The following is a 27,534-nucleotide window of genomic DNA, read 5'->3' as shown; positions in this document are numbered from 1 at the left end:
GTACTGTAGTCTGTAACCTACTGTTTCAGAAGCCTTTATTCAATTACTAGCTGATGCCCGCGACTTCGTACGCGTGGATGTAGGTTTTTAAAAATTCCGTGGGAACTTATCAATTTTCCGGGATGAAAAGTAATGTAATGATGATAAAAATGTAAGCCCATGTCCTTCCCCGGGATATAAGCTAACTCTTTACCAAATTTCATCAAAATCGGTTGAACAGTGAACGGTTGGGCCGTGAAAAGCTAGCAGCAGACAGACACACTTTCGCATTTATAATTTTAGTATGGATTATGGTTTGGTTGGCTAGAACTCCTGAAGAATTCTTTTCTTTGTGCAGTAAGATCTTAGTCGCTGTTTCCAAAATATGGTCAACGATGTCAAAAAAATTTTATATGAGATTTCCTCACGATGTTTGAAGATAGGACACATTTGAATTGCTATATACTTCGCTAAGTACTAAAACTGAGCCGCGCTGCAATATTCGTGTGGCGCCATCTAGTTACATAAAAATAAACTAATATAAAGATAATTATACAACATTGGTCTCACATTAATCATCACCGAACGTATCGTATTTTTTTATTACAGAGTTCCATAGATACTCAAAATCAGAATATCGGCAGCTGTATGCCCCGAATATGCCGAATACATGCAGCGCGTACGAAGCAGTTTTAATTATTGTAAAACTCAAACAAAATATTACTTTTAATAATATTATGTATAATTTATTTTGTGCCAAACTAGAACAGTATCAAACATTTATTATATTCATAGATTGTCCAGAATTTACCTCAACCATTTGGACTATACCTTGGAAGATTTTTCAATGCACAAAATGATAACACCTGGATGCAAATAACAGTAACTTTAAAATGAAACTGAATTAATAAGTAGGTATAGGTTTACAATATAATTAAGATGAATGGTGCCACTCAACAAAGTGACTCTTCGGAGGACTTGGGCAGTGAAAGGTGTCCATTTTGGGAGAGGCTGTGGTGCGCGCGCGCAGCCAGGGCTTGCCGGCGACGCTTCGGCAGAGTGGCGCCTGAAACCGGGTGCAGCGGGAAGACTAGGTAAAAACCATAGCGATATTGTGTGTTGTTTTGGATTGACTAAGCTGCGTAGGCCCCACTGGCCGCTACAGCGTCACCGGGGGGGTTGGCGAGCGCAAAGCTCCGCCTGGGGGTGAGCCCTAGGGCTCGAACAAATAATTCGAGAGGTCGGGGTTTTATCGGGGGGGGGGGGGGGGGGGGGAACGTTATTGGATTATAAGATATAGATAAGTATAGTACGCGACAGGTCGAGATGGCTATCGGGGTATGAGGCGGGGGGACATAGGCTACTTTTTATCCCGGAAAATCAAAGAGTTCCTACGGGATTGTTAAAAAACCTAATTCCACGCGGACAAAGTCGCGGGCATCAGCTAGTAAATTATAATTATTTCCTTTAGGAGGTCTTCTATTTTGACGACCTCCAATTTTTTTTTTTTTTTTTTTAATAGAGAATATTAGCCATGTTAAATGACTATATGCCCCTTTCCTCTCCAACTAAGCGTCAGGCTTGTGCTAGGAGTAGGTACGACAATAGTGCAACGGGCGGGGTTTGAACCGTCGACCTTTCGGTTTTCAGTCCACTCCTTTACCGATTGAGCTATTGAGGCTCTTATATGGCTCTTATACGCGTCAAATATATAAAATACCCTCGAGGTTATTGCTACAAATCGCTGGTTAAAAAATATGGGGAAAAGAAAGATAATATCTACCCTGGCCTGTCCCTGAGGGCTTTCATATAATTACCATAGATTATCTAGTTAACTAAATGTAACTGTTTGTCTCTAGAAAATAAAATAAATTAAATTAAAATTAAATTAAGACGTCTATCGTTTGATAATGATAATTTTATTTTATTTTATTCGTTTATTTGCAATCAACAGCGATACATACAATATAATTTTACATAATAACAGACTGAAAATAAGGCCAAATAGGATTACAATTTTGTTTTACTGATTACTTAAATAGTTATTAATTATAAATTTATAACAGTACGTTTGAAGAGATCAAATAATTTAAACAAGCTTTACAATATAATAATATGAAAATATATTCACAACATATGCATGTGTGTGTATATGTGTGAGTGTATGATGATGATGATGACATAGAAAATACATAATATACCTACATTACGACATAAATATTTATTTATTTAACTAGCCGATGCCCGTAACTTCATCCACGTGGATTTCGATTTTTAAAACTTCTACTAAACTATTTATATACTAGGTACTATTAGAATGAAAACCACTTTGATATACTTTAGTAGGCTTTTATTTACAGTTCACATAGTAATTATTATTTATATCAACACAAGAGCAAACACCTCTTTCTACGCGCCATTTCAGAGTGACCTTTCCCATAGATTCGCTACTCCGCAGAGCACGCCACAGATAATACAATCACCTAGTTTTTATAATTTACATTTTAAAAGCTTTTTATTGCAAAAAAATAAGTAAAAGTTACATAATAAATTGGCTCCCGAAAGTAATTTTAGTTTCACATTATGTCCGGTAAACTCTTAATTTGACCCAGTGCGTACGTAAAGGGTGCGTGATATTTACCCGCGAGTCACGCAGCCACAGGTGTGACCTACAAAATGGAAGCACGCAATGCCACAAAATTTCCTAGCGTAAGTAGTTTTATTTCAGCGGAATTACTCAATATTTCACTGTAATCCTAAATTGTATTAGCGTTTAGATTAGGAAATGTTTTATTTATGCAACAACAAACCAAAAAGGTTAAATATTTTTAAATATTATTTTTTGGATTGATAAATGATATTAAACTTATTCAACCTTTTAATAATATAGTAATAATGTTGCACACGGGTGCCACAAGGGCTAGAGACGCCTCTGCATCTTGTCTTGTCTCTCAGTACACTGAAATGAGTGCTCTATTTATGCAGCTTAACTGGGTACCATAGTGTAACTTTCTTATACTGTGGAATTACAGTGGAATTTAGTTAATAAGTAGGTACCTTACCTACCGTTCGTAGAGTGATAGTAAATAAACAAAAAATAAATTGAAAATTTAAAGCCACTTATTTAATAAATAGTAACTCTAAGCTTCTTGATACCTACCTAAGGAGAGCATTATTACAAAAAGACGTATTTCAAGCCTACCTATTTTATGAATATCATTCATTTATAGTAGGTACCTAGGTACCAGTGGCGAAATGTCCATATAACACGATTCCCATCGGCTTCCCTTTCAGAATTGGCATATAGCGTAAGTACTTAGGTACTACTAGTACTTAGTGACATAAATGTAGGCCAAAGCCCAAATGCATGCTACGTACTGTGTACGAAATTTATTTGCCTAAAAATATATAATAACATCAAATAAAATCTATGCTATGCATCAAGTCATAGTTATAAACAAGCTAATATAATAGTATAGTAAACTCGCAAACAACCCGGTAAACATCGGGTTATGCCTTAGCGCTTTCTTAGCATTCCATCTCTTTCATTTCCCTAGGAAGCGAACAACGTCTGTCTTGCTTTACGGACGAGAACCACGAATTTAATTTGGCCCGGTAGCAAATACGAATTTGTAGCTCTGACAGGTCAGACAAATTTGACACAAATAAGCCGCTGCATGCCGGGTTACTGTATTACACCTCCAAATTAAAAATTGTATTCACAGTACTGTTTCAACAGGTACATACTACTATTTTGTATTTTGTAGGGCGCTTTGATACATATTTTGTTTACGTGAAGGTGAAGCATCATGCGCGCTTGATTTTAAAGTTTGTGATTATGTTATTTTGATATACTTAAGTATAATAAATTGGGGTTAGTGATTAATAATTCTAATAAGTGTAAGTTAATATTGATTTAGTTTCAGTTTGGTAATTCAACATAAGAAATGGCATTAAATTCACATAATTAAGTAGATGTTTAGATTTTAGCTCATTTCGTAAAAAAGAACAGGCATATTCCTTTCGAATACAAATGACTGTTCTGGCCTTGTTTTCTATTTATTACATTTGTTTTTATGTGTTAGCGATTGTGTTGGAATCTCTTTGATTATTATCTTTTAATTTGACTGAAACTAAAGACTAAAATGGTTAGGTATACTTAGTTTTTGATTTGGTTTGGGTTAAGTGTGTATTTAATAAAGCAAGCAAGCACAGATGTGTCTCACAGCAACATAAAAAGGCTTTTTTCAAAGTCACAAAGATTTTGAAAATACCAGTGCTTTTACAAAATAAATGGTGAATCGGTGACGGTGGTGTGGAGCTGATATTTTTTTAGGTAAGAACTTTTTTTTGTTGCTCCGGCTTCCCTTTTTCAGATTTTCACCCCTCGCCACTGCTAGGTACTAGGTAGTATAAATAAATATTTTCTTTTTTCCAGAATTTTATATAATAAGTAGGCACAGTGCGCGATACGATAATAGATGCGTGGCATTTACCACCCTAGCTAGTGTATAATTAATGTGCTAACCCTTACTGAAAATTACGACTGCTTCTTACAGGTTTATTTTTAGGTTTCGTATTTTTAACATTTCCTGAAAGAATGAAGTAGCCTTCAATTTAAAAAAATTATAGGTCAACACCCAATTTAGATTTCGAACGATAAATATTACGTACTAGCTGATGCCCGCGACTTTGTCCGCGTGGAATTAGGTTTTTTAAAAATCCCGTGGGAACTCTATTATTTTCCGGGATAAAAAGTAGCCTATGTCACTCTCCAGGTCTTTATCTATACCCGTGCGAAAAACACGTCAATCCGTTGCACAGTTGCGACGTGATTGAAGGACAAACCAACAAACAAACACACTTTCGCATTTATAATAAGGGTACTGATGATATCTACTTATAGAGAGCCAGCACCTGCCAGACCTTCCTTATTTTATAAAAGCTGCAAGTTTATCTGCGTGTTGTCCCCAAAACTTGGAGGAACGTTTGTTTCGATGTTTGGATCATGGTGGTTTTGCGAGATAACAGGCAATAAAGGGGTAAAAAATCTTACCTAGGTACGTCAAACTATAAAGTCTTATTTTTTTTATGTTTTTTTCAGATTAGTATTAGAAACAGACGTCATACATTGCCAGACACTTAGTGTCGTGGGGTGCCAGCCAGGTAACCTCCCAGTGTGCTGCTGGTCCCTTTTGGATCCGTCCGAGGGGAAGAGCAGTATTCGAGCCGGTGCACCCCGCTAACTTGGCTAATAATTTCTCTTCGGGGATATTGTTGGCTATGGCTAATGGCAGGGGGTTTACCTCATTTCTGACGGTCTTGATCTCTTTTCATTATTTAACATGGGTCCTGGATACGGTTACCGTTTCGGTATTATGAGTAACCTTGGTTGGTAAACTAACGTTAGGTACCTACCTACTTAATTATTTAAGTACCTATTTAAGTCCACAAACATTCCTACCTACTATGGGTTTTGTGTCGTGCCACGGGGTGCCATGTTTACCTGTGCGCAGTATGCGTATGAAATGGTATAAAACCAACAGCACCACAATGGTAGCAGCTTGTCAACACAGCTACAGCCCGCTTGACCATTACTATAAATTACTGTCCTTGGTCCTTCGAAGAAGCAACGACAGCAAAAAAATTATCTTAAATATATAAAACGAAAAGGTGACTGACTGACTGACTGACTGATCTATCAATCTACAGTTCAAACTACTGGACGGATCGGGCTGAAATTTGGCATGCAGATAGCTATTATAACGTAGAAATCCGCTAAGGAAGGATTTTTGAAAATTCAACCCCTAAGGGGCTAAAATAGGGGTTCGAAGTTTGTGTAGTCCACGCGGACGAATTCGCGGCCATAAGCTAGTATAACATAAATTGATATTATTAGACATTGTAGAATAACATAATAGTTCATTGGATAGGATAAGATAAATATAAATAAGTAACTGTAATGTAAATGTAAATAACTGTAATGTAATATTTAAATATTCATACACCAATATTTAATGTATAAGGCTCGTAATTTTATAACCATGTAATGTCACCTGCATTCTTATGAATAAAAAAAATGTAATGTCATGTAATGTAATGTAGGTAAGCCTTCGATGTATGATTAGTCTAGGTACTATTTCCGAAAAACTAACTAAAATTTGAATTTTCGCGGCTGGATCTACCAAAACAACTTTGATACATCATGCTGACCCTACCGCTGTTTATTAAACAAAAGTTTAGCTAGTACGTTTTACCCCATTAGGTACCACAATACATTATCAGTGTAAAAAAAAAAAAAACCGACTTTTACGAAAAAAACAATTATTGTTATAAAACAACTATAGCTAGGACAATAAGTATGTGGGAGTAAAATTTGCTTGAAATTGTTTGAAAAAGTCGAGGTTTTAATATCTAATAAAATAATTTATTTCTAAAATTCGTGTTAAGAGTGCGTTTCCGTTTTGTAGGATATTATTTAAAAAACACACCAACGGTAACTGAAGTTTAGGTCTATCCAACCAACAGTACTTATTTAATTTACTGAAAAGTATAGTCTTCCTTTTTAGTGTCTCTATATTTTTTCGCTAAGTTTTAAAACTGAGTTCAAATAACACTCGCGTTTTGTAATGTCCAAGCCCACCAAAGCAGTTTTAGATAAAAACCGAAGAAGATCTAGCATCAATTTCGTTAATTTTCAACGTTATCATTTCCTTAACACGTAAGTTGACACTTGACACTGAAGTACAAAAAGCTGCTAACCAAAACAAACTCACCAACCAAACGATATCTCATTCTCAACCACCCAAAACAGACCTTCTCTATCTCCTTGCGTCGCTCCATTACTGAGGATCGTGGCACCTTTCTGATAACACACTCTTGATGATATTTTTCCAGCGTAGCCTGCTATCCGCCGTGTGATAAGTACAGTAAATGCATACATACATATTTGACTAAAAATCGCGCCTCAGCCTCTCTCGGGGAGAGTTGCGGTTACAGAGAAAGGGTGACACGCACAGATAACGTTGTTTCCGTCATCTGTGGAAACAGCACTATTTTAGGCTTCACCCGCCCACGAGTTGTCACTTCGATGAAGCGGGCTCTTAATAGACCAAATCACCATAAAAATAATCACATATGGTATTTTTTATACCTACTACTTAAAAAAAAATTTGCTACCGAATTCTTAGAACCTTTCTTTTATTTCTTAAATAATTGCATTATATTTATGACCTCACGCTAATTAAATATGATTAACTTAGTACGTACCTACATCACAAAATAATTTGCACATGAAATAGTAAAATGCCGTCACGAATTCATAAATACATAAGTACTTTCCTACTTGAAGAGTTTGTTCAATGTAAATTTTTTTTGTACGTTGCCTACATTATTTGTATTAATAATATGTACCTTTGAAATTTTTATTATTTAATAATTACTTGAAGATGAAAACAAATAAACTATTAATAAACTTAAATCTAAAAAAAAAGAAAACAATATTAAATTAAAACTAAAATAAATTAAATTAAATCTAAAACCTCATCGAGACCACCGCAGCGAGGCATTGTACCCAAGATGCTGGCAGCATTACCCCTTTGGATGGCCAAACTAATTCTTTGGCCAAGGTAGCTGCCAGCTCTCGGGTCCTTTGAAATAATTTAATGTATCTACATACCTACGTAGTTTAAATTGCTGAGTGTAGTGACTCCTTCCATTAACCACATAATGGTAGGAGTTTTCTTGGCATAATAATGCAACCCTTCCGCATTTCTCTCGACTCTAAACCACAGATTCCAAGATACGATTTACTCTCGAGATTTTCCTTCTTCTCAAAATGCTTCTTCCCGCAACTAGTAATAAGCGAGCTGATTCCTAGTTCTATCTTCCCAACAGCTAACTACCTCCTTACAAGATATCTGTTGGTATTAGATAGGTCCAAAAATAGTTTGATTATAATAATCACCCGGATAATGTACGATAACTATGATCCGAACATATCGGAGAGTTATACTTCGGTAGTTTTATATATCCACAATTCCAACCACAGAAGTAAAATTAAGGTAGAATAATATTATTATAATGGCGGTGATAGCCTAGGGGTTAACACAACTGCCTTCTTTTCGGCAGGTCGGGGGTTCGATCCCGGGCACGCACCAATAACTTTTCGGAATTATGTGCGTTTTTAAAACAATTAAATGTTACTGAAGGAAAACCTCGTGAGGAAACCTGCATGCCTGAGAGTTCTCCATGGCAATCAGCATTGGGCCAGCAGCGTGGCAGACTATGGCCTAAACCCTTCTCACTCTGAAAGGAGACCCGGCTCAGTAGTGGGCCGGTAAGTAATGGGTTGATCATGATGAAATTGTGGCTACTTAATCCCGGAAAATCAAAGAGATCCTTCGGGATTTTTAAGACATCTAAATATACACGTGGACGAAGTCTAACCCATCTATCTACCTAGTATTGAAATAATCAGGTATCTCTAAGCATCCAAAGCAACACATAAATAATTAAACTAAGTATTAAACATGCAACTAGATAAGTTGTTACGAATTCGTACTGATGTATTACCAGACACCTGCGCGTCGAATTTATCACTTCTATATCCATCCTGAATTCTGTCGTCTCGGCTGAGTTTTCATTTTTAATGCTCTAATGTATAATCGTGACCTGTCTACTATTTTATGTAGTAATAGTTGGGATAATTATCGGCACTTACCCTGCACGTCATGCCCACATTAGCGGGGTAGGCTTCACGAGGGTAATTCATTCGTCATTAACTCCCTTTATTTAAATTCATTATAGGCAACCGCTTGACCACAATCACACCTGATGGAAAGTGATGATGCGGCCTAAGATAGGACGCGTTTACCTAGTAGATCTATGCCTTTTCACTTTTGTTCTAAAGATACCCGGGTTGTAATTGGTAGGAAACACATATCGTGGAAGAGTATTCCACACCTTAGCCATGCGTATGAGGAATGATGACGCAAAACGTTTCGTGCGTGTAAATGGGATGTCGACGACATAAGGATGGAAACTCGCCCTACGTTCCTACGAAAAAGAAAGTGTTATGTCTGTCACTAATAACCACCACCACTGGCCATTGGGTCAGGAAGGTTGTCAAAACTCTCAAGAAAAAATTCATATGCGTCATTTACTTTCATTCTTCCAGGAGCCGCGAATCACGTCGTCGAATCAACCGGCCCCCTTCAGCGATCTATAGTTCCCTTGGTGAAAGGGTCCGCATCAGTACACCAGCTGCGCTGCAATGTGCGCTGTTCTGCGGAGGCTCCCGCTGCCAGTACGAGCAGCCACATCAGGGCAACTCTGCCATACAGGGGCTGTACTCTGATTGGTAAGAACCTGCTTCCTTCTGAAATCTACAGCGCCCTTAGTGAACGACTTCCACAATACACGTTGCTCTGCAAAGTGCGCTGTTCTGCAAAGGTTCGCGTTGCCAGTAGGTACGAGCAGTCACATCAGGGCAACTCTGCCATATAGGGGCTGTACTCTGATTGGTAAGAACCTGCTTCCTTCTGAAATCTACAGCGCCCTTATTGAACGACTTCCACAATACACGTTGCTCTGCAAAGTGCGCTGTTCTGCAGAGGTTCGCGTTGCCAGTACGAGCTGCTATAGGTAACAGGGGCTATGATTGGTAAGAACCTGCTTCCTTCTGAAATCTACAGCGCCCTTAGTGAACGACTTCCACAATTCACGTTGCTCTGCGAAGTGCGCTGCTTTGCAGAGATTCGCGTTGCCAGTACGAGCAGCCACATCAGGGCAACTCTGCTATAGGTAAAAGGGGCTATGATTGGTAAGGACTGGCCCTCTCAGAGGTTGAGATCTATAGAGGGCACTTTGACTTTGCTCAGACTTAAGATTGAGTTAAAACGAGACAGATTTATGTGAGAGATATAGCTGTCTCGTTTTAACTCTGTCTTAAGTCTAAGCTAAGTCAGAGTGCGCTCTATAGATCTCACCCTAAGACTCCCAGATTATTCCATATGTGATATCTCACATAATTATACATGTACATGACGCAGCTTACCAGCCAACTATATCTAGGTGTAAACAAAAAAGTAATTACTAAGTAGGTTAAGTACTAAGGACACTACTTAATTTATGTTAATTTTGCAACATGAAAATACTTCCCCCATTGAAATAAAAAACCATCTAAGTGCGAGTCGGACTCGCGCATGAAGGATTCCGTACCATGTTTGTTGTATGGGAGCCTCCTTAAATATTTATTTTATCCTGTTTTTTAGTATTTGTTGTTATAGCGGCAACAGTATCATCTGTGAAAATTTCAACTGTCTATCACGGTTTATGAGATACAGCCTGGTGACAGACGGACGGACAGCGGAGTCTTAGTAATAGGGTGCCGTTTTACCCTTTGGGTACGGAACCCTAAAAATTAACAATCTAATCGCGTGACTTCTATTAAGCGACTGTTGGGTTGTGGTGTTCGTAAAATTTATTTAAAAAAACAGTCATTATTATACGTAGGTACATGGTACCTATTTGTAAAATAGTACACGCTAACATTTCATACTATTAATTGTATACATTTCAATTTGAAATAGAGTTTTTTGGTTATTTACTAACAACTTAACCTTTGACTGGAATCTCACCTGTTGTGGAGTGATTCACTTACTCTGTGTCTAGCACTGAATGATAGCCACTAACCTCATGTGACATTGGTTGGTTCTACATTGCTGCTTCATTGAGTGACATCAAATTACTTTTCATAGAAAACCTTCAATGGATTAAAAATAAATGTAAAATGAGCTCGGTGGCTATCATTCATTGTTAGACACTGAGTTAGCGAATCAGTACCCTGGGAGGTAGGTACATGACAATGCAGTCTAATACAAACGGACAGACGGATAGCATTTTGACTGCAACGGACTGTAGGTATACTTTCAGTTGGAAAGTATAAGTATGTACATACAATACGCGGCCGCAATAAAGAAATAAAAAAAAAGTCCCGCAAATTGCTAGTACGCATGGCCGCCATTATAGTGACGTGACGTCAGCACTAGACTGAAGTTTCGAGCTGATGGTACTTATATTTTTACTTAAATATACGTCAATGGACGTCAAAATGACGTTTTATCAAATTTTTGTGCCGTTTGCCGTGGAGACCCTGGGGCCATGGAGTCTTAGTGCTAAAAATTTTTTACGAGACATTTCACCGCGATTAATAGCCTCATCTGGTGACAGAAGGGCTGGCTCATTTTTTGCGCAACGGATCAGCCTGGCTGTCCAGCGCGGAAATGCAGCCAGTATTCTTGGCACCATTCCACGCGGTCATGATTTATATAGTAATTAGATAAGGCTAGCTTTAAGTTTTATTGTAATATTAAAAAAAAAAAAAAAAAAAATGGACGTAATTTCGATGTTAAATACATGGTTCCAGCGTAATAGCAATTTGCGGGACTTATACGTCACAGATCAATAATTGATCATACTGGTATGTCGACACGCGATGTATACAGCAGTGTTCCGCAGGGTCACAGATGACATCCTGGCGATGGCGCGCCCGAGCACCGCCGGCATCGCGGCTAGGAACATTATACAACAGTTTCACAGGTGAGCTCGCTATTCGCTATGTTAAACATTTTATAGTAATGTTCTAGGCTTAATGCCACAGAATCTATATTCATATCCATACTTTTTAGAGTTCCATACCTAAAGGGTATTAAACGGAGCCCTATTGTGCCGTCAGGAAAGCATGCCTGAGAGTTCACCATAATGTTGTCAAAGGTGTGTGAAGTCTACCAATCCGCACATGGCCAGCGTGGTAGACTATGGCCAAAACCCTTCTCACTCTGAGAGGAGACCCGTACCGTAGTGAGCCGGTGAAGGGTTGATCATGATGATGATGATTGATGTCACTGCATTCTGCTGTCTGTCACAGGTCTGTAGCTCATAGTTACAAACCTGAAATTTTGCGAGTTGGTGTAAAACGTTAACCCAAATCTGAATATATTCAGTAGAAATGCAATTAGATTATTTTCCAAGGGGGCCTCCCTAGTATTCAAATGAGAGCCAAACTTCCGTGACAGGTCGAGATGGCAATCGGCGCATAAGACGGGGGGACGCCCCGCACACCCGTACGTCACCCGCGCTCGCCCGCACTGGGTTAGAGCGGAGGCTGTGCGGGTGAGCGGGGCGTCCCCTCCCCGATTGCCATCTCGACCTGTCGCGTTTGTTTAGAGTGCACTATGAATAAACACCGGCTATAAGGAAATTAACGACCAGTCACAGAATATATTATTAGTCTACGCTTAAAAGTCATAAATTTAAAAAAATAACTAACTAAATAATGTTCATAAAGAAAAGATTTTATGGTCAAAAAACAAAGTAACTTTTTTGTAATGCTGTAAAACTTTGATAAAAAATTAGCTCGTTAGGTTAACCATCTTGCTACCTACTAAATGTCGTATAATTGCCAGTTAGCCGCCAGTTTAATGTGCAGTCCGCTGTCCGAGGTGGTATTTTCAAGGTTTTTTTTAATTTCATAGCCCATAATGCATATCCCTAATCTCTAATACTTAGGTTTTTATATTTACGTACGCTGCATCGTACCGAAACGCTAAACCTAATCGGATATAACCCGATAAAATACACCTAGCTACCAACTAGCGTGTCGTGTTGCATCGTGAGTTGTGACGCATCAGAAGCATATCGATGTCATACATTCAGTATGATTAAGAGCGATTAATGTTAATTTACATAACACAAAGCATCTCGACACGCCACTCCACTCTAAAGTGTCTCTAACAATACTAAAATGACTCGATTACGCTTTTGACGCGTCACGACACATTACAACACGAGTCACGACACGTTAGTATACTACCAGTCTAAAACGCTTGGCAACACGGTTTTGCCGATATAGTGGTAACGAACCAGTAGCCTCAGCCGAAGAGACCATCATTTAAAATTATAAATTTTTAAATTGCTCCTGAGGGGATCGTGCCTCACTTACTCAGTAGTCGCCAAGAGATCATCAGAAGATAACATATTGGGACTACAATCAGTACAACAGCAATCAGCATGCTGTAATTCTGTGCGACATGCCATCAATATTTTAACCGACGCGACTCTTCGTTCTCAATTCGGTGCGTTTTTTTTCTATGTACTTACCTATGTATCTTAGATGTACACCGATTTCTCCGCTATTTCTGAACTAGTTCGCAATTTTTTTTACTTAATACGTGGAGTTTGCTTTAAAATTAAGTTAGACCCAAAAAAAAATACGAATCCATTTCACAAACTTCTACAGCTTTAAGCGATTGATGATTTAGGAACTGTTAATGGTGAATTGATATCGTAGGAACTAGGCAACGCTTTCATGATTACACTTCAAGTCTGTAGCGTACGTTGGCTTTGGAGTCCGTTTTTTTGAAAAGAATTTTTATTTTCGAACCTGTTTTCAGTTGGGGCATCCGTACTGTGATCAACCTGCAGACCTCAGGAGAGCATGCCAGCTGTGGACCACCCCTTACTAACTCCGGCTTTACCTATGATCCCAATATCTTCATGATCAACGATAGTAAGTCAGTTTTTTTATTGTCGTTATAATATTGTTATTTCTGGATAAACATTGTAAATCAAAAGTTTCTTGCGTAGTATGATAGTGATTAAAATTTTAAGCTATCCCTAACACGAGCAATATCTAGAACATAATTAATAATCTTGATAAACTTGAAGTAATGTACCTAACTAGGGACCGTACAACCCCGATTATGAGTTAACTCCTTCGCAAGAGTTCTAACCTGCGCGCTGGAACCATGTCTCATTAACATCGAAATGACGTCATTTTGACGTCAGCCTAAATAAAAATATACCATCAACTCGAAACTTCACTCTAGTGCTGACGTCACTAAAATGGCGGCCACGCGCATTAGCACATTTGCGGGACTTATACTAATTGATTGGGTTATCGAAAAGAAATGAAAGCTGAAAATTTTAAAGAACAACCAGAATTAATCATGCTTTACCCTGGTTTGAATACTAGTTATGTATTTTATAATAACTACTAGTTATGTACTTTCGCAGTATACTACTACAACTTTGCATGGCCTGACTATGGGGAAGCGAGTCTGAGTGGATTGTTGGATATGGCCAAGGTACTGTCCTTTGCACTGCAAGAAGGAAGAGTTGCTATACATTGTCATGCAGGTAGGTCAAAAGCTTTTCTTTTATACGTAACAAATAAAATTGGTTAATTTCGAATCCAAACACGCGTAAGGTAACCTACGGTTCCAACCATGGTACCTACTTGCTATAAACTTTGGAGATCATTATATTTTCTTAAACAGTGTTTTTTGTCTAGGAAACCTAATAATGATTTTAAAAACCTATCGATGTGACTCGATGAAATCAAATTATCTTTTTCGTCTCTCGCTTTTCATGTTCTGGAGTTACCCTAAAAAACCTTTTTCTTCACACCGATCAACACATGGACTGGACGAAACTTGGGTTCATTGGGTTCCTCGTTTCACTTAAGTAATATGTTGTGTTTTGGTTGGACCTTGGAGTTTCAAATCCAAGTCCCGTTTTTGTTTTAGATTGAATGGTAATTGTATTGCCACTCAATCTAAGTACTTAAATATTTCATTAAGGTTTGCATATTCATTTACCTTTAATACTCGTAGACATTATGTGGTCTTTAATTATAACAACGAGTTTGGTTGTTAGTAAAATTATTGGCTGTGTATTTTTACTAATATGTGTTCTCATTGTTGGCTATCGAATATGGATGGAGCCTTTCAAAGGCGTCTGCAAGTGTAAAACAATGCTACACGGAAAAGTAGCTCTAATCACTGGAGGAAATTCTGGTATAGGACTTGAAACAGCCAAAGACTTGGCCAAAAGAGGCGCAAGAATCGTTATAGCAAGTAGAAATGACAAGAAATCTGAAAACGCTGTTGAGATTATAAAAGAGGTTACTGGGAATAATAACGTAGAATACAGACACCTCAATTTAGCAAAACAAAATAGTATCGTGGAGTTTGCTGACAAATTCAATAAGGATTTCGACCGCTTGGACATTTTAGTCAACAATGCAGGAACTGGTGTTGTAAAAACCGGTAACACAGAAAGTGGAGTAGACATGCTGATGCAAATAAATTTTGTTGGTCCGTTCCTTCTCACACACTTATTACTGCCGAAACTAACCACATCTGCGCCAAGTAGAATTGTTATTGTCTCGTCTTACGGGCACATTTTAGCCCCATACTTCAAACTTGAAGATATTACAAAAAGTTGGAAAGAAAGTAATTTCTTCCGGTACGCGAATACTAAACTCTGTGATATATTGTGGACTAGAGAACTCGCTAAAAGACTACCTCGTGGTGTCACTGTGAATTCTTTACACCCGGGAATAGTAATGACCGATATATTTAAAAACGTCACACCGTATATCAAGAAGATGGTCTTAGTTATAGTATTTTTACTATTTAAAAATGCTTTCGAAGGTGCTCAGACAACCATACACTTATGCGTTTCCCCAAAATTAGAGAATTTGACAGGAGGCTATTACGTTGACTGCAAACAAACTAAACCTGCGAAAATTGCTGAAAATGATGAATTAGCCAGGAGGGTGTGGGAGAGAACTGTAGAGTTAGTAAAATTGTAAATGAAAAAGCACAAGACTTTCAACAGTTTTATCAGTGACATTTACTTTTTAATGTATTTAATTAATGTTAATTATTGTATGGACTCCTTTTAATAATATATTTTAGTTATAATATTATATTTTTTAAGGTTTTAGTTTTAGTTTAAATTATTAATTAATTAACTTTTAATTTGTATCTTTTTAAAATGTAATTATTCATTGTATGCTTAATACTTACTTATAATAAAATTGTAAGTAGGCGAATTCTGTACATTAGTATTGTATTTTGGAAATTTTAATTGGGGGAAACAGACATGGATTCACATACCTATTGCCACTAGAAAGAAAAGAGAGGATAGGTGTATCGATATAGTGCCCAAAACAGTATTTTTTTTTCATTTTTGTCCGCCCGTCAGGCCGTCAGTCTGTGCACACTTCGTGCTAAAACCACAGATCGGATTTGAACGCAACTTATAGCTCATATATCTACTCCGTGTATTATATTATGTTCATGGTATTGTTTTATCCCGAAAAATAATAGGGATCGTTCTGGATAGATATGTACGCGATCAAAATTTTTATCGATGTTGTTCCATAACTCCGTCACATCTGAACCGATTTTGACAATTATTATTTTTGGCAAAGGCTGTACAATCAAGTAGATCTCATGTAAAAGTAAAGATTTGAAGAATAGCTGGTGAACAGAACTCCTCAACGGTTCCTCAATAGCAAATCGATGACGATCAGTGTAGTAAAAATTCTCATCCTTCCCTATTAGTTTCCATTTCGGTATTACCTGTACCACAGAAGATATAATTAGTACTAACGTACCTGTACTTACTATTATGTATTTTGAGATTTCGGTTTAAAAAAATTGTTACCTTCAATACGGGTTTCATTATCATTCAGAACATTTCACGAGGAATTTTATATTATTACGTACCTACTTATTATAAAAATTATAATTTAAGTTTGTTATTTAAGGAATAGGTAAGAGCGAAGTCGGGGCGGATCAACTATAAATGCTTTAAATACTGCTAACTTTATAGTTAAAGCCATGTATTCACTGGGGACATATTTATCGCATATCGCCCGAACGTGCTGCGTCTGCGACCTTGTGGGACAAAGTCGCTCGACATTTGCCTTGTTGCGACATCTCGATCACACCTCCATACTATCCTGTTGTGATCGAGATGTCGCGCGAGGAGATAGAGGTTGTGTGCGGCTTAATTATAAAGTATTCGGAAAAACACAAAATGGGAAAAAATTATAGAATATTTGCTAGAAAGGCAAAGTTATTAAGTTTGGTAAACAGTCTTCGAATGTGGGATGACGGGTCTTTCACATGTTCCGCGACTTAGAATTCGTGTCGGGCGACGAGGTTGCAGGACCAAATATCCCTCAGTGAATACATGGCCTAATTTGCGTTGTAAAGAAATGTAATGCAAAAATAAATGTCTTGCAAATGGCATAAAGTATTTTTATTTCACACAAGTTCGAAGAATGTCGTCCGTACTTCTAGTAATGTTAGGTTTCATTGCTAAGTTTATTGGCGGTGTCTTGTTACTAATCTTTACATTTTTTGTTGGATTACGACTATGGGTGGAACCGTTTAAACAGAGGTGCAAGTGTAAAACGCGACTACATGGAAAAATCGCTCTAGTCACTGGTGGAAATTCCGGGATTGGATTCGAGACGGCAAAGGATTTAGCGAAAAGAGGAGCTAGAGTCATAATCGCTAGCCGAAACGATAAGAAATCAGCAAAAGCCGTTGAAATCATAAAAGAAGCAACGAAGAACAATGGTGTCGAATACAGACATCTTGATTTAGCGAAATTAGACAGTATTAGAGAATTTGCCAAGAATTTTAATAATAACTTCGATCGGTTGGACATTTTAGTCAATAACGCTGGTTGTGGAGAAATGAAAGAAGGAAAAACAGAACATGGAATAGATTATCTAATGCAGATAAACTACATTGGTCCATTTCTGCTCACCCAGTTATTACTAGATAAGCTCATAGTATCGAAACCGAGTAGAATCGTGATAGTATCCTCCTTCCTTCACGCTCATGCAAGCTTGGTTCCTGAAGAGATAACTAATGCAAAGCCAGTGAACCCATATACCCGTTATGCAAGAACCAAACTCTGTAATGTATTATGGGCCAAAGAATTGGCTGAAAGAGTCCCTCAGGGCGTGACGGTGAACGCATTACATCCGGGTTTAGTTATGACCAACATTTTTGATAACATGATTCCCGTTCTACGACATGTATTGATTGCCATAATATTTTTAGTTCACAAAACCGCCGAGGAAGGTGCCCAGACGAATATACATTTATGTGTATCCCCAAACCTGGAAAATTCGACTGGTGGCTATTTTCAAAACTGCAAAAAAATTAAACCCTCTAAAAATGCGGAAAATACTGATTTAGCAAGAAGATTATGGGATGAAACTATATCTGTCATAAATAAATACTAAATTGAGACTATTGAAATAAGTCTACTCAAACTATAGTCTTAAAACACTATTATCTATTTCATAATGGTCGTAATAATTATTTTAATACCTAAATTGTTTTTAGATATGACTTTAATGATAAATATGCAAACGTATAAATACATAATATTCCTATACTTAATAAAGTTATTTAATATTTAAATGAGTTTCACTATACCTGAGTATTTCATAATTTATAAAATTCTGTGCACGCAAAACGGAAAAAGGGTCGTAAAGTCAAAACGACTTCATTGTATGCAAACACTTAATTTAATAAAGGTGGACGCAAAGTCAAATAAAACTCTTGCTCGTCAATCATGTTTCTTTTTAGTTTCGGATTGCGTATGCTGCTTAGGTAGGTCTTACTGGCCACAACAGCGTCATCGGGTGGGCTGGCGAGCGTGGAGCTTCGCCTGGAGGTGACAAATAATTGGAGAGATCGGGGGCAGCGTCCACCTAAGTCCTAAGGGCACCTCCTGTGAGGCTCTGACCACGGATTAGGATGACGTTGGGATGGATGGGTTAGTTGGACTTGATTAGTCCGCACACCTTCGAGGCCGTGGTTTGAGTGCAGGACTTCTGCCCCACCATACACTTCCGTTATTCGCAGGTCTAGGCCGCACGGGCGTCCTCATAGCCTGCTACCTGGTGTACTCGCTTCGGATACGCGCCAACGATGCCATTCGTCTCGTCCGCAAGAAACGCCCGCACTCCGTCCAGATGAGCGGCCAGATCCTGTGCGTGCAGCAGTTCCAACACTATCTGTTGCCGCAGACCATTGTGTTCAGTTCCAAGTGAGATCATTCCTCTTAACAACTAGATCGTGGTATGGTTTAGTATTGGCATCTAAATCTAAACAAACATACTTCTTTTATTTCATCATGATCAACCCATCACCGGCTCACTACAGAGCACAGGTCTCCTCTCAGAGTGAGAAAGGTTTTGGCCATAGTCTACCACGCTGGCCAAGTGCGGATTGGCAGACTTCTCACACCTTTGAGAACATTATGGTGAACTCTCAGGCATGCAGGTTTCCTCACGATGTTTTCCTTCACCGTTAAAGCAAGTGATATTTTAATTACTTAAAACGCACATAACTCCGAAAAGTTAGAGGTGCGTGCCCGGGATCGAACCCCCGACCTCCGATTGGAAGGCGGACGTCCTAACCACTAGGCAACCACAGCTTCTTTTATTGACTAGAGTCAAAATAATTGCTACAAAATTGTAAAAAAAAAAATTAGAAAGCGACTTGAACCAACAACAAGTAATAATACCTCGCGATATCTCCGCGTAGGGTCGTTGCCTCTTGGTGATTGAACTAGTTAATTAGCTGATAACAGCTTCTCCTATTTACTGAAACACAAGAGATATCCAAACATATTCCAATTTTTCTTTCATGCTTTACGGGCTTAAATTCAAAAAGGTTAAGATCGTCGTCGAACGCATGACGTGATTTCTAATACCTACTAAGTATTCCGAAGAAAATATAAAAAAATAGATTTTATGCTGACGTAAGATTTTTTACACCTTTATTACCTGTTATCTCCCAAAGCCACCATGATCCAAACTTCATACTTTGCTGTCGCTGATCGTTCCTTCTAGTGTAGGGGTCAATACGCAGAGAAACTATCAGCTTTCATAAAATAACGAAGGTCTGGCGCTGACTCTCTCTATCTATTTACTTTATTGAATAAGTACTTAACTATTATTGTTCCTCATGCTTTTAATTTGATATTTTTTTTATTAAGGTGACTTGGGGTAAATACGAATTGGGGTTATCGTTGGGATAACCCCAATTCGTATCGTACCGTATTCGTATATCATTTTTTCACTAGATAGGATCACCAAGGTAGACGCTATCTTTCTTGTCCTTGATATTTCAGGCGTCGCGAGTCACTATTGTTCGCTTTTTACGCATTCGGTAAAGGGTCATAGTCACAACTCACGTGTTAGCTCTGTTTTTGCATTGAATTCATAAATATCCCTACGGGGTGACTTAGATACATCTATATTATCTTCATAATAAATAAGATATGGGGTAATTCAGAACGAAAACCGGCCAAGTGCCTGGCGTGCCACGCGCAGTGTAGGGTTCCGTAGTCACAATCCTCGAAAATCAGATATAACTCCTTAACCTGTGTACCCCACTTAGTTTTCCTTATATTAACTACCATTTGGCTGATAGAGGAGGGGGACATTTGACTGCAGTAGTAAAAATTTGCACACATAAAACATCATATTTTACAAACGGATCTAGATATCGAAAAATGATGTTCCCACACCCACAGTATTTTTAAAAGACCTATTCAACAATACCCCACACTATGCGGTAGAAGAGAAAAAAAATTCATCCCCACTTTACATGTAGGGGAGCTACCCTAAAAAAAATATTTATCAAAATTTTATTTCACTACTTTGTCGCCGTCATTAATATTTATACCCATGCCAAATTACAGATTTCTAGCACTAATAGCTCTGAGATTAACCGAGGACTGACGGACGGACAGACGGACGGACATGGCGAAACTATAAGGGTTCCTTGTTTACTACGGAACCCTAAAACGGAAACGAACGAAGGTGGAAAGAACAGCTGTTTAGCGAAATACTATCAAAAGTGATGATATTTTGCTTCAGGGATAAAGACGATCGAAAAAGGACCTTCGGTCAGAGTGTAATACGAACCACTTTTGATAAAATTCGGAAATACTCAAATACAGATCGCAACTGCCCCAATTAGGTATATGAAAAAAGTCCAATTTTTAAAATGCTATAATTTAAAAAAAAAACTACTTTATGAGTATCTCACATAGTGTTTCTTGAATATCTTTAATTGCTTTCAGTAATATGTAAAGAGATGTAAATCAAAAATGGACCTAATTAGAAAAATTGTTTATGATATACTTAATTAACCGAAATAAGATCATCATTAGATCATCTCATAGAAATTCCTGTCAGAATTGCCCTCAAGTCACCTTATTTCTTAACGAAAACATTTAATTTTTAAAGTTAGGTGATAGGTCGGTAAGTACTACAGAGAGCAAATCGTTTTGCCACGGGAAAGCAACCAGCTGATACCCTGGACTTCTACAGGACAAAATGAAGCTGTACACAACAGGACACGATCTGACAAAAGTTTCAAAATGCTCTGTTCTTATTTACCTAAGTCCTATGTCCGTTTTTATCATGTTTACGTCTCATAAATTGGTTGGAACAGGTAATGGGAGAATTGGGAGAGCCTATGCTTGTATTATTCTTTGGCTAGCTTGAAGCTCGCTGATTTATGTAGACCTTTTCCTCTGCGTTGGGATCCTCATATTTTACAGAAAGTAGATCCCTTTCGTTAGAGTTTTATTGGGATACCAATGAAGTAGGTACAGTTCCCATAACCCCCAAGATATACTATCAAGTTTGCATCTACCACGAATACAAATTCAAATGCTGATAATGATCTAGTAACATCGAGTTATCTTTTAGGGACTCAGTGATGTTAACAAAAGATCGGAAGAGTTCAGAGTTTACACTCCGTCAATATTTATATCGTCAGAGGGCGACTCTGCACGGGGCGGAGGAGCGAGCGTTCAGGGAACTGCCAAAGGTACGCCGAGTATGCTTTGTAGACCACGTCAGCTAGAACATAATGTAAAATTACATAAGTCGTCGCATCAAGCAGCTTGATCAAGCAAACGGCACTTTCTCATATTTCGAACACTGTTCGAACGTCGAGTCAAGCAAAAATATAAAATTGCATCAATCACCGTCAAGCACTTAAATGCTTGACTCAAGCATTAGGCAAGCTTAGTAAACGATCAAGAATCTACGTGCTTAACGTCAAGCTGCTTGACCATCTCAGCAGTCCATAATATTTGGAACTGGATTACATAACTAAGGAGCAAATTATTCCTTATTTCACAAATCGAAATACCTACGACAGTTACCCATTCTAGTAGCTTTAGAAGCGAAGCTTCTTTACGGACTTTTGAACTAGAGACCTAATACAAGTAGAAAGTGATTTGTCATGTATCATGACCTTGCTCATACTCACGATATCAAGCAAAAGAAAGAGCAATTAATGCATTACTATGGTCAGTTGTCTTGTCCCACGACATCTCACGATCTTTTTACTTTATGCAAGATAGATTGCGTTTCACTGTACCAAGCAATTGTAAGGTTAGACTGCGCTCGCCTAGAAGATGCCTATTCTCTCTTGCTTATAGACGGTTAGTACTCAAGTTCTACGTGGCAGAAAATACTGACGCTGGCAGGGTATTCTATACCTCAGCAGTTTTTATCAGAACCGTGGATGTCGATTTCAACATTTCGAGGTTCGTATATATATATGTTCGGGACGGAAAACAAATGAACGCAACACTTCATTGGCTGTGCAGAACTTATTGTTGACCATATGAGATATCGTGTCAGAGGTCAACTTCACTTCTGTCAAGTGTCTCATGAATCTTCACAGCTTTTTAATTTATATACTTAACAGATTGTATACTGCCTCTGCGAGCGCCTCCTCAAGCTGTGCGGCTGTCATCAGAGCAGCGGCCTGGACTTGAGGGTCAGGAACAGGCCGTTCTACAAGTCCTTCCTGACCTACAAGCTGAAGCAAGGCCGCCCGCCTGAAGTGCAAACACCACCGGAGGAAGTTGGTGCAAGTTGGTGTAATTTAATATCATATCCATAGTTTGTGGTAAAGTTGGCTTCAAGGGAAAAGAGCTCAGGGATGAGGACGACGGAGGCACGGAATATATCTGCACACGGGTAAATGGATACTGCACTTTCATATAGTGTGGGAAGGAAAAGGTTGATTAACGAACCAATCGTACAGGGACACACGTACAGGGGAACACCCATGCGGTCGCAGCTACTACATACCTACCACCAGCTGCTCGATTGTGGTAGAATGACACCTACAATGTCACGATCGCAATCACCTCTGATTGGTTGACGTTCGCTCACTATTGGCTACAATACATTGTTGCAACAAGAATCGCACAAATTCAGCTAACCACAACAATTGACATTGTAATAATGATTGATGCAGGTTTTACGAAATCGACCTACTGATAAATCAACCATTGCAAAGGTGCAAGGTCAGAGTTCTTTATTCCTGACGTCATCTGTGTATCGTGCGGTTAGTCACCTGATAACCTATCCCTAAAATTGTATACTTTAAAACCTCTCTCTTTTCAAATTCATCAGCGCAAGTGCCAGCTCTGCCAATGGTGGAATGGCGAGACCCAATAGAAGAGGATATCGAGAGGAACCTAGAGTCAGTGAGTAGACTAACCGGCGGGGCCACTGCTGGGAGCATACCAGCTGTGTTGGTGCATGAGGTGGGTAAATACTTGACGATTGACAACCGTGATAACTATAGCTGGTCGGTGGACATCCATTGGTCCATAATTGTAATTACTTCAAAATTTCATGATTCTAGGTCAACGGGAAGTACCCTGTAGGTTTCTTGACAGACAGACGGATAGACAGACAGACAGACAGACAGACAGACATGAAAGTGAAATGAAAGTGATGAAAGCTGTCTGCCAGCATTGGCACGGAAAAGTGTGCTCCAGCGACGCTGTCGCCAGTCATCTCAATATACACCTGCCTTTATGCATTAGTGCAGGGACATTAAACAAATGATGTGTAAAGGTGTTTTAAACAATTTCTCGACAAAGTGCATCTAATGAACAAACGAATCATGGAAATCTTTTGCAGGCTTTCATCTTGGACCACCAAAGTCTTCCGGACGAGAAACAGAAATACCTCAGACAACTTCGCACCGAGATCAATCAGAGAAAAGATGCTATGGTCAAGATCGATGAAGAGGTGACTAGAGGCTTTTTATTCCATGACAAGTTAGTCCTTGACTTTGCGCATAATCTCAGTCATTGCGATGGAATGGAAATTGTGGGTTTTATGCTTATAGTAACAGGTGTTTAGTTTGCCCCGCGCGCTTTTATCCGCAGAATTCTGTGACATAATTATGCCAATTGTTGCATACAATACCGCACACATTCGCGAAAAAAAAACACATGAAAGAGATTAATTATTGTTGTTATCCCTGAGCCGATTTTGATAATCATGCCCAGGCTTTCGTACTTTACCGAAACGTTTTTATTTCAGGAGGACCCGGAAGTACTAACAGGTCTATTATTCGACTGGTTAGAAGGCCTAAAGCAGCCGGTGCTGGACAAGGAGGACCTTTCCACTATCGTCGGTCGATGTAAACACGTGGAAATGTGCATTTCGGCTTTACAAATGGTAGGTTTTTTTTAGAAAAAATGGTACAGATTCTGAGCGCAACTAAATTTTAGAGTAGGTTTTGCATGTTTTTCTTACCAATGTAATAAGGAAAGGACAGACAAACCTATTTTAATTTAGAAACAGGTCAAACCTCGTGACTTTAGGTGCCAGTAGTATTTAGTAAGCCTATTTTTTAAGTAGAGTGCACTAAAATTTAGTCTTTAAATTGTCATTTTGAGAAAAACATCAGAGTCGACGCTATCGTCCGCACGCCTCCGTGCTAACCCGGAGCGGGATAGCGCGCGGGTGTGCACCGCCCCGTACCCCGATTGCCATCTCGAGTCTCGAGCTGTCGCGTACTATAGGTATACCTACTTACATGACTACGGAACCAAACCTTAGGTATGCGTTTTTAGGGTTCCGTACCTCAAAAGGAAAAACGGAACCCTTATAGGATCACTTTGTTGTCTGTCTGTCTGTCTGTCTGTCAAGAAACCTACAGGGTACTTTCCGTTGACCTAGAATCATGAAATTTGGCAGGAAGGTGGGTCTTATAGCTGGCATTAGGGGAAAAATCTGAAAACCGTGAATTTGTGGTTATATCACACAAAAAAAATTATTTTGTGGTCATAAACTAATAATTAGTACCTATTTTCAATTTTCGAAGTAAGATAACTATATCAAGTGGGGTATCATAATATGAAAGGGCTTCACCTGTGCATTCTAAAACTGATTTTTATTTATTTTTACGCATTATAGTTTTTTAATTATCGTGCAAAATGTCGAAAAATACGACTGAATTACGGAACCCTCGTTGCGCGAGCCTGACTCGCACTTGGCCGGTTTTTTTACACAACTTGACCAGATTTTTTTAACATGAAAACTTACATTCAGAATATCTAGGTAGGTACTTATGTGACAGGAGAAATGACAGTTTTTTAACCTTCAAATTTTTTTCAGGAGGACGTTATGCTAATCGAATATTTGCTTCGCTTCGTTATTCGACTAAGACCGCTCGCAGCGCAAAAGAAAATCGATATCATCAAACGGTTAATCGGGTCACTAACCCAACAATGCATTCCAGTCAACGGAAAATCCCTTCCAAATAAAGATATTCCAAAATTAAGGGATGGGACGTGTGTACAAGTTACCAATTTCATGTTACGAATGGTGGTAGAGATTCAAAAGGATATGTCGAAACCTGGCCGAGATGATACTGATGTGGTTATACCTCCAAGAAGGTTGAGAATAAAAGCTTGGAAATGAAATTCTCGTTTAATTTATCTTCATTTTACTACAAGTATAAAGTGTAGGTATACAAAATAAAATTCACTAAGTAACTACTTACCAACTTATACAACGGCCTGCCTACTTATTTTATTTTACTAAGTAGGTATTTATTTTTGTCCTACTACAAGATCTTAGAGATATTGTGTCAACTTTATTTACTAACTCGAGTTGTGTAAAGTTCGAGTTAACTCGAGCTCAAGCGATATGGAGAATCGAGATGCCAAAATAGACAATGCTGTCATCCGCTATTTTGTGAGATGTTCCAGTGTATTACTTTCAATTACTTTACTCTATGGTCCGGGGCCGGAAAGTCGCTTATTATCACCTACTATGTATTGTAGTTTTTATTAGCGCCGTCTATTGGTTGGTCACTTGAACTAAATTATTGCTTGATTTACTATAATGGTCAGAGATTGCAAATGGCTGCCATTTGTGTTTTGAATCGGCATGGTGTTTTGTTTTTTCTGTTTTGGCGAAAGGTAAATTCCGTTACTAGTACGTCGAGTCGAGTGGTTTCTTCTTCGTCTTCTCGTGAAATTAACATTTAGTGATCTGTGAGACATAATAAAAATAAAAAGTAAATCACAATCAGTGTTGTTATTCCAATGAACCTATAATAATTAAGGTGCCAATAAAAAGGTGGTCCTGTTACACTGCGTGCATTAAATAGATAAACCAAAATCACATGGATCTTTGACTTTTCAGTGTTTTATTGTTTTCAATTCACCAATAAATTAAGTATTATTGTTAAATTAATACTTGTTTTGAAACTCAATAAAACACTGTAAAGTCAAAGGTCTATTGTGGTTTTGGTTTACCTATATAATGCACGTAGTAGGTACCACCTATTTATTTATAGGTATAGTAGGTATATATGTATGTAGGTACCTATTGGTATGTATACAGTTACAGTTGTAGGTGACCAACTAATAGATGGTGCTAGGTTTGCATTAGAAATTTGGGTGACATTAAAATCTTATGAGAAGGCTCTCTATTACGGATGTGTCTTGACTCTTGATGGTACTTTGCACATCATGGACGTAGACGTGACTAATTTTATCAAAACTATGTACACGTTGTTAGGTAGGCATATCATAAGTCATAACATATTGCATGCTAATAGGCAGAATTTGGCTGTACCTTTTTGTTTTTAACCGACTTCAAAAAAAGGAGGAGGTTCTCAATTCGTCGGAATCTTTTTTTTTTTTATTTTTTTTTTTTATGTATGTTCCCCGATTACTCGAAAACGCCTGGACCGATTTTGAAAATTAGATAAGAGTAAATTGCTCGCGATCAGTGTAATAGCTTAGCAAACAGTAGATTTTTAACCAGTCATAGCATAATTCCATGGAGCCACTAAAAATTGTGAAATAAAAATTTTTTACAAAAAAAATAAAAACCGACTTCGTTACACACCGACCCCAAAAAATATTATTATGGAACTATATTAACTCTTGTATACATAATATATTCGGTAATAAATTAAATTATTTTTAAATTTTTAGTGTTTGTGTAACGAAGTCGGTTTTTATTTTTTTTTGTAAATTTTTTTTTGTAATATCTGCACTGTTTACCCATATTTGCAATAAAGAAATTTGAATTAGAATTTAAATTTGAAGCTCCATTCCGACGCAGCAAAAACCCTGTCGGGTTTATTCGTGCACCAATGGGCAGCCATTTTATAAGATTCTTTGTAACCTATGAGATTCTTTTCTGATGCACTGTGTGCTGTGGCTCGATTGCGAATCGCCAGCATCAATCATTAATTAATCTGGAAAAGTGCATTGGGCTGATATGGCACTGAAAAAGGACATAACTATCATTAATTAATGACTGCATCAATCACAAAATATGGTTTTCCTAGCACACTCAAGTTGTGTAAC

At 38.1% G+C, this 27,534-nt stretch overlaps 2 protein-coding genes and 1 pseudogene across 3 annotated transcripts; all 3 read left to right on the top strand.

The window, feature by feature from the left end:
- The first annotated feature begins 846 nt into the window (after positions 1-846).
- On the top strand, positions 847-25,627 carry LOC117983950 (uncharacterized). Of its 2 annotated transcripts, none has more exons than XM_069499764.1 (12): positions 847-1,073; positions 9,158-9,340; positions 11,500-11,580; positions 13,434-13,549; positions 14,056-14,178; positions 18,726-18,909; positions 21,590-21,710; positions 22,602-22,776; positions 23,318-23,451; positions 23,834-23,944; positions 24,242-24,379; positions 25,322-25,627. In XM_069499764.1, exons 1-12 carry the CDS (start codon positions 919-921, stop codon positions 25,625-25,627), a joined length of 1,827 nt encoding a protein of 608 aa, XP_069355865.1. In that variant the 5' UTR covers positions 847-918. The 2 variants fall into 2 exon arrangements, with proteins under 2 accessions (XP_069355865.1, XP_034826482.2); XM_034970591.2 differs by having other exon boundaries at positions 851-1,073; positions 22,602-22,770.
- On the top strand, positions 14,649-15,885 carry LOC138402590 (retinol dehydrogenase 12 pseudogene; annotated as a pseudogene).
- On the top strand, positions 17,076-18,258 carry LOC117983537 (retinol dehydrogenase 12-like). The gene has a single exon (XM_034970110.2). It carries the CDS (start codon positions 17,120-17,122, stop codon positions 18,095-18,097), a length of 978 nt encoding a protein of 325 aa, XP_034826001.1. The 5' UTR covers positions 17,076-17,119; the 3' UTR covers positions 18,098-18,258.
- Positions 25,628-27,534: the final 1,907 nt, after the last annotated feature.

This window comes from Maniola hyperantus, chromosome 7 (genome assembly GCF_902806685.2).
Source record: "Maniola hyperantus chromosome 7, iAphHyp1.2, whole genome shotgun sequence".
Classification (NCBI taxonomy): Eukaryota; Metazoa; Arthropoda; class Insecta; order Lepidoptera; family Nymphalidae; genus Maniola; species Maniola hyperantus.
This window is presented reverse-complemented; position numbering and strand designations above follow the sequence as displayed.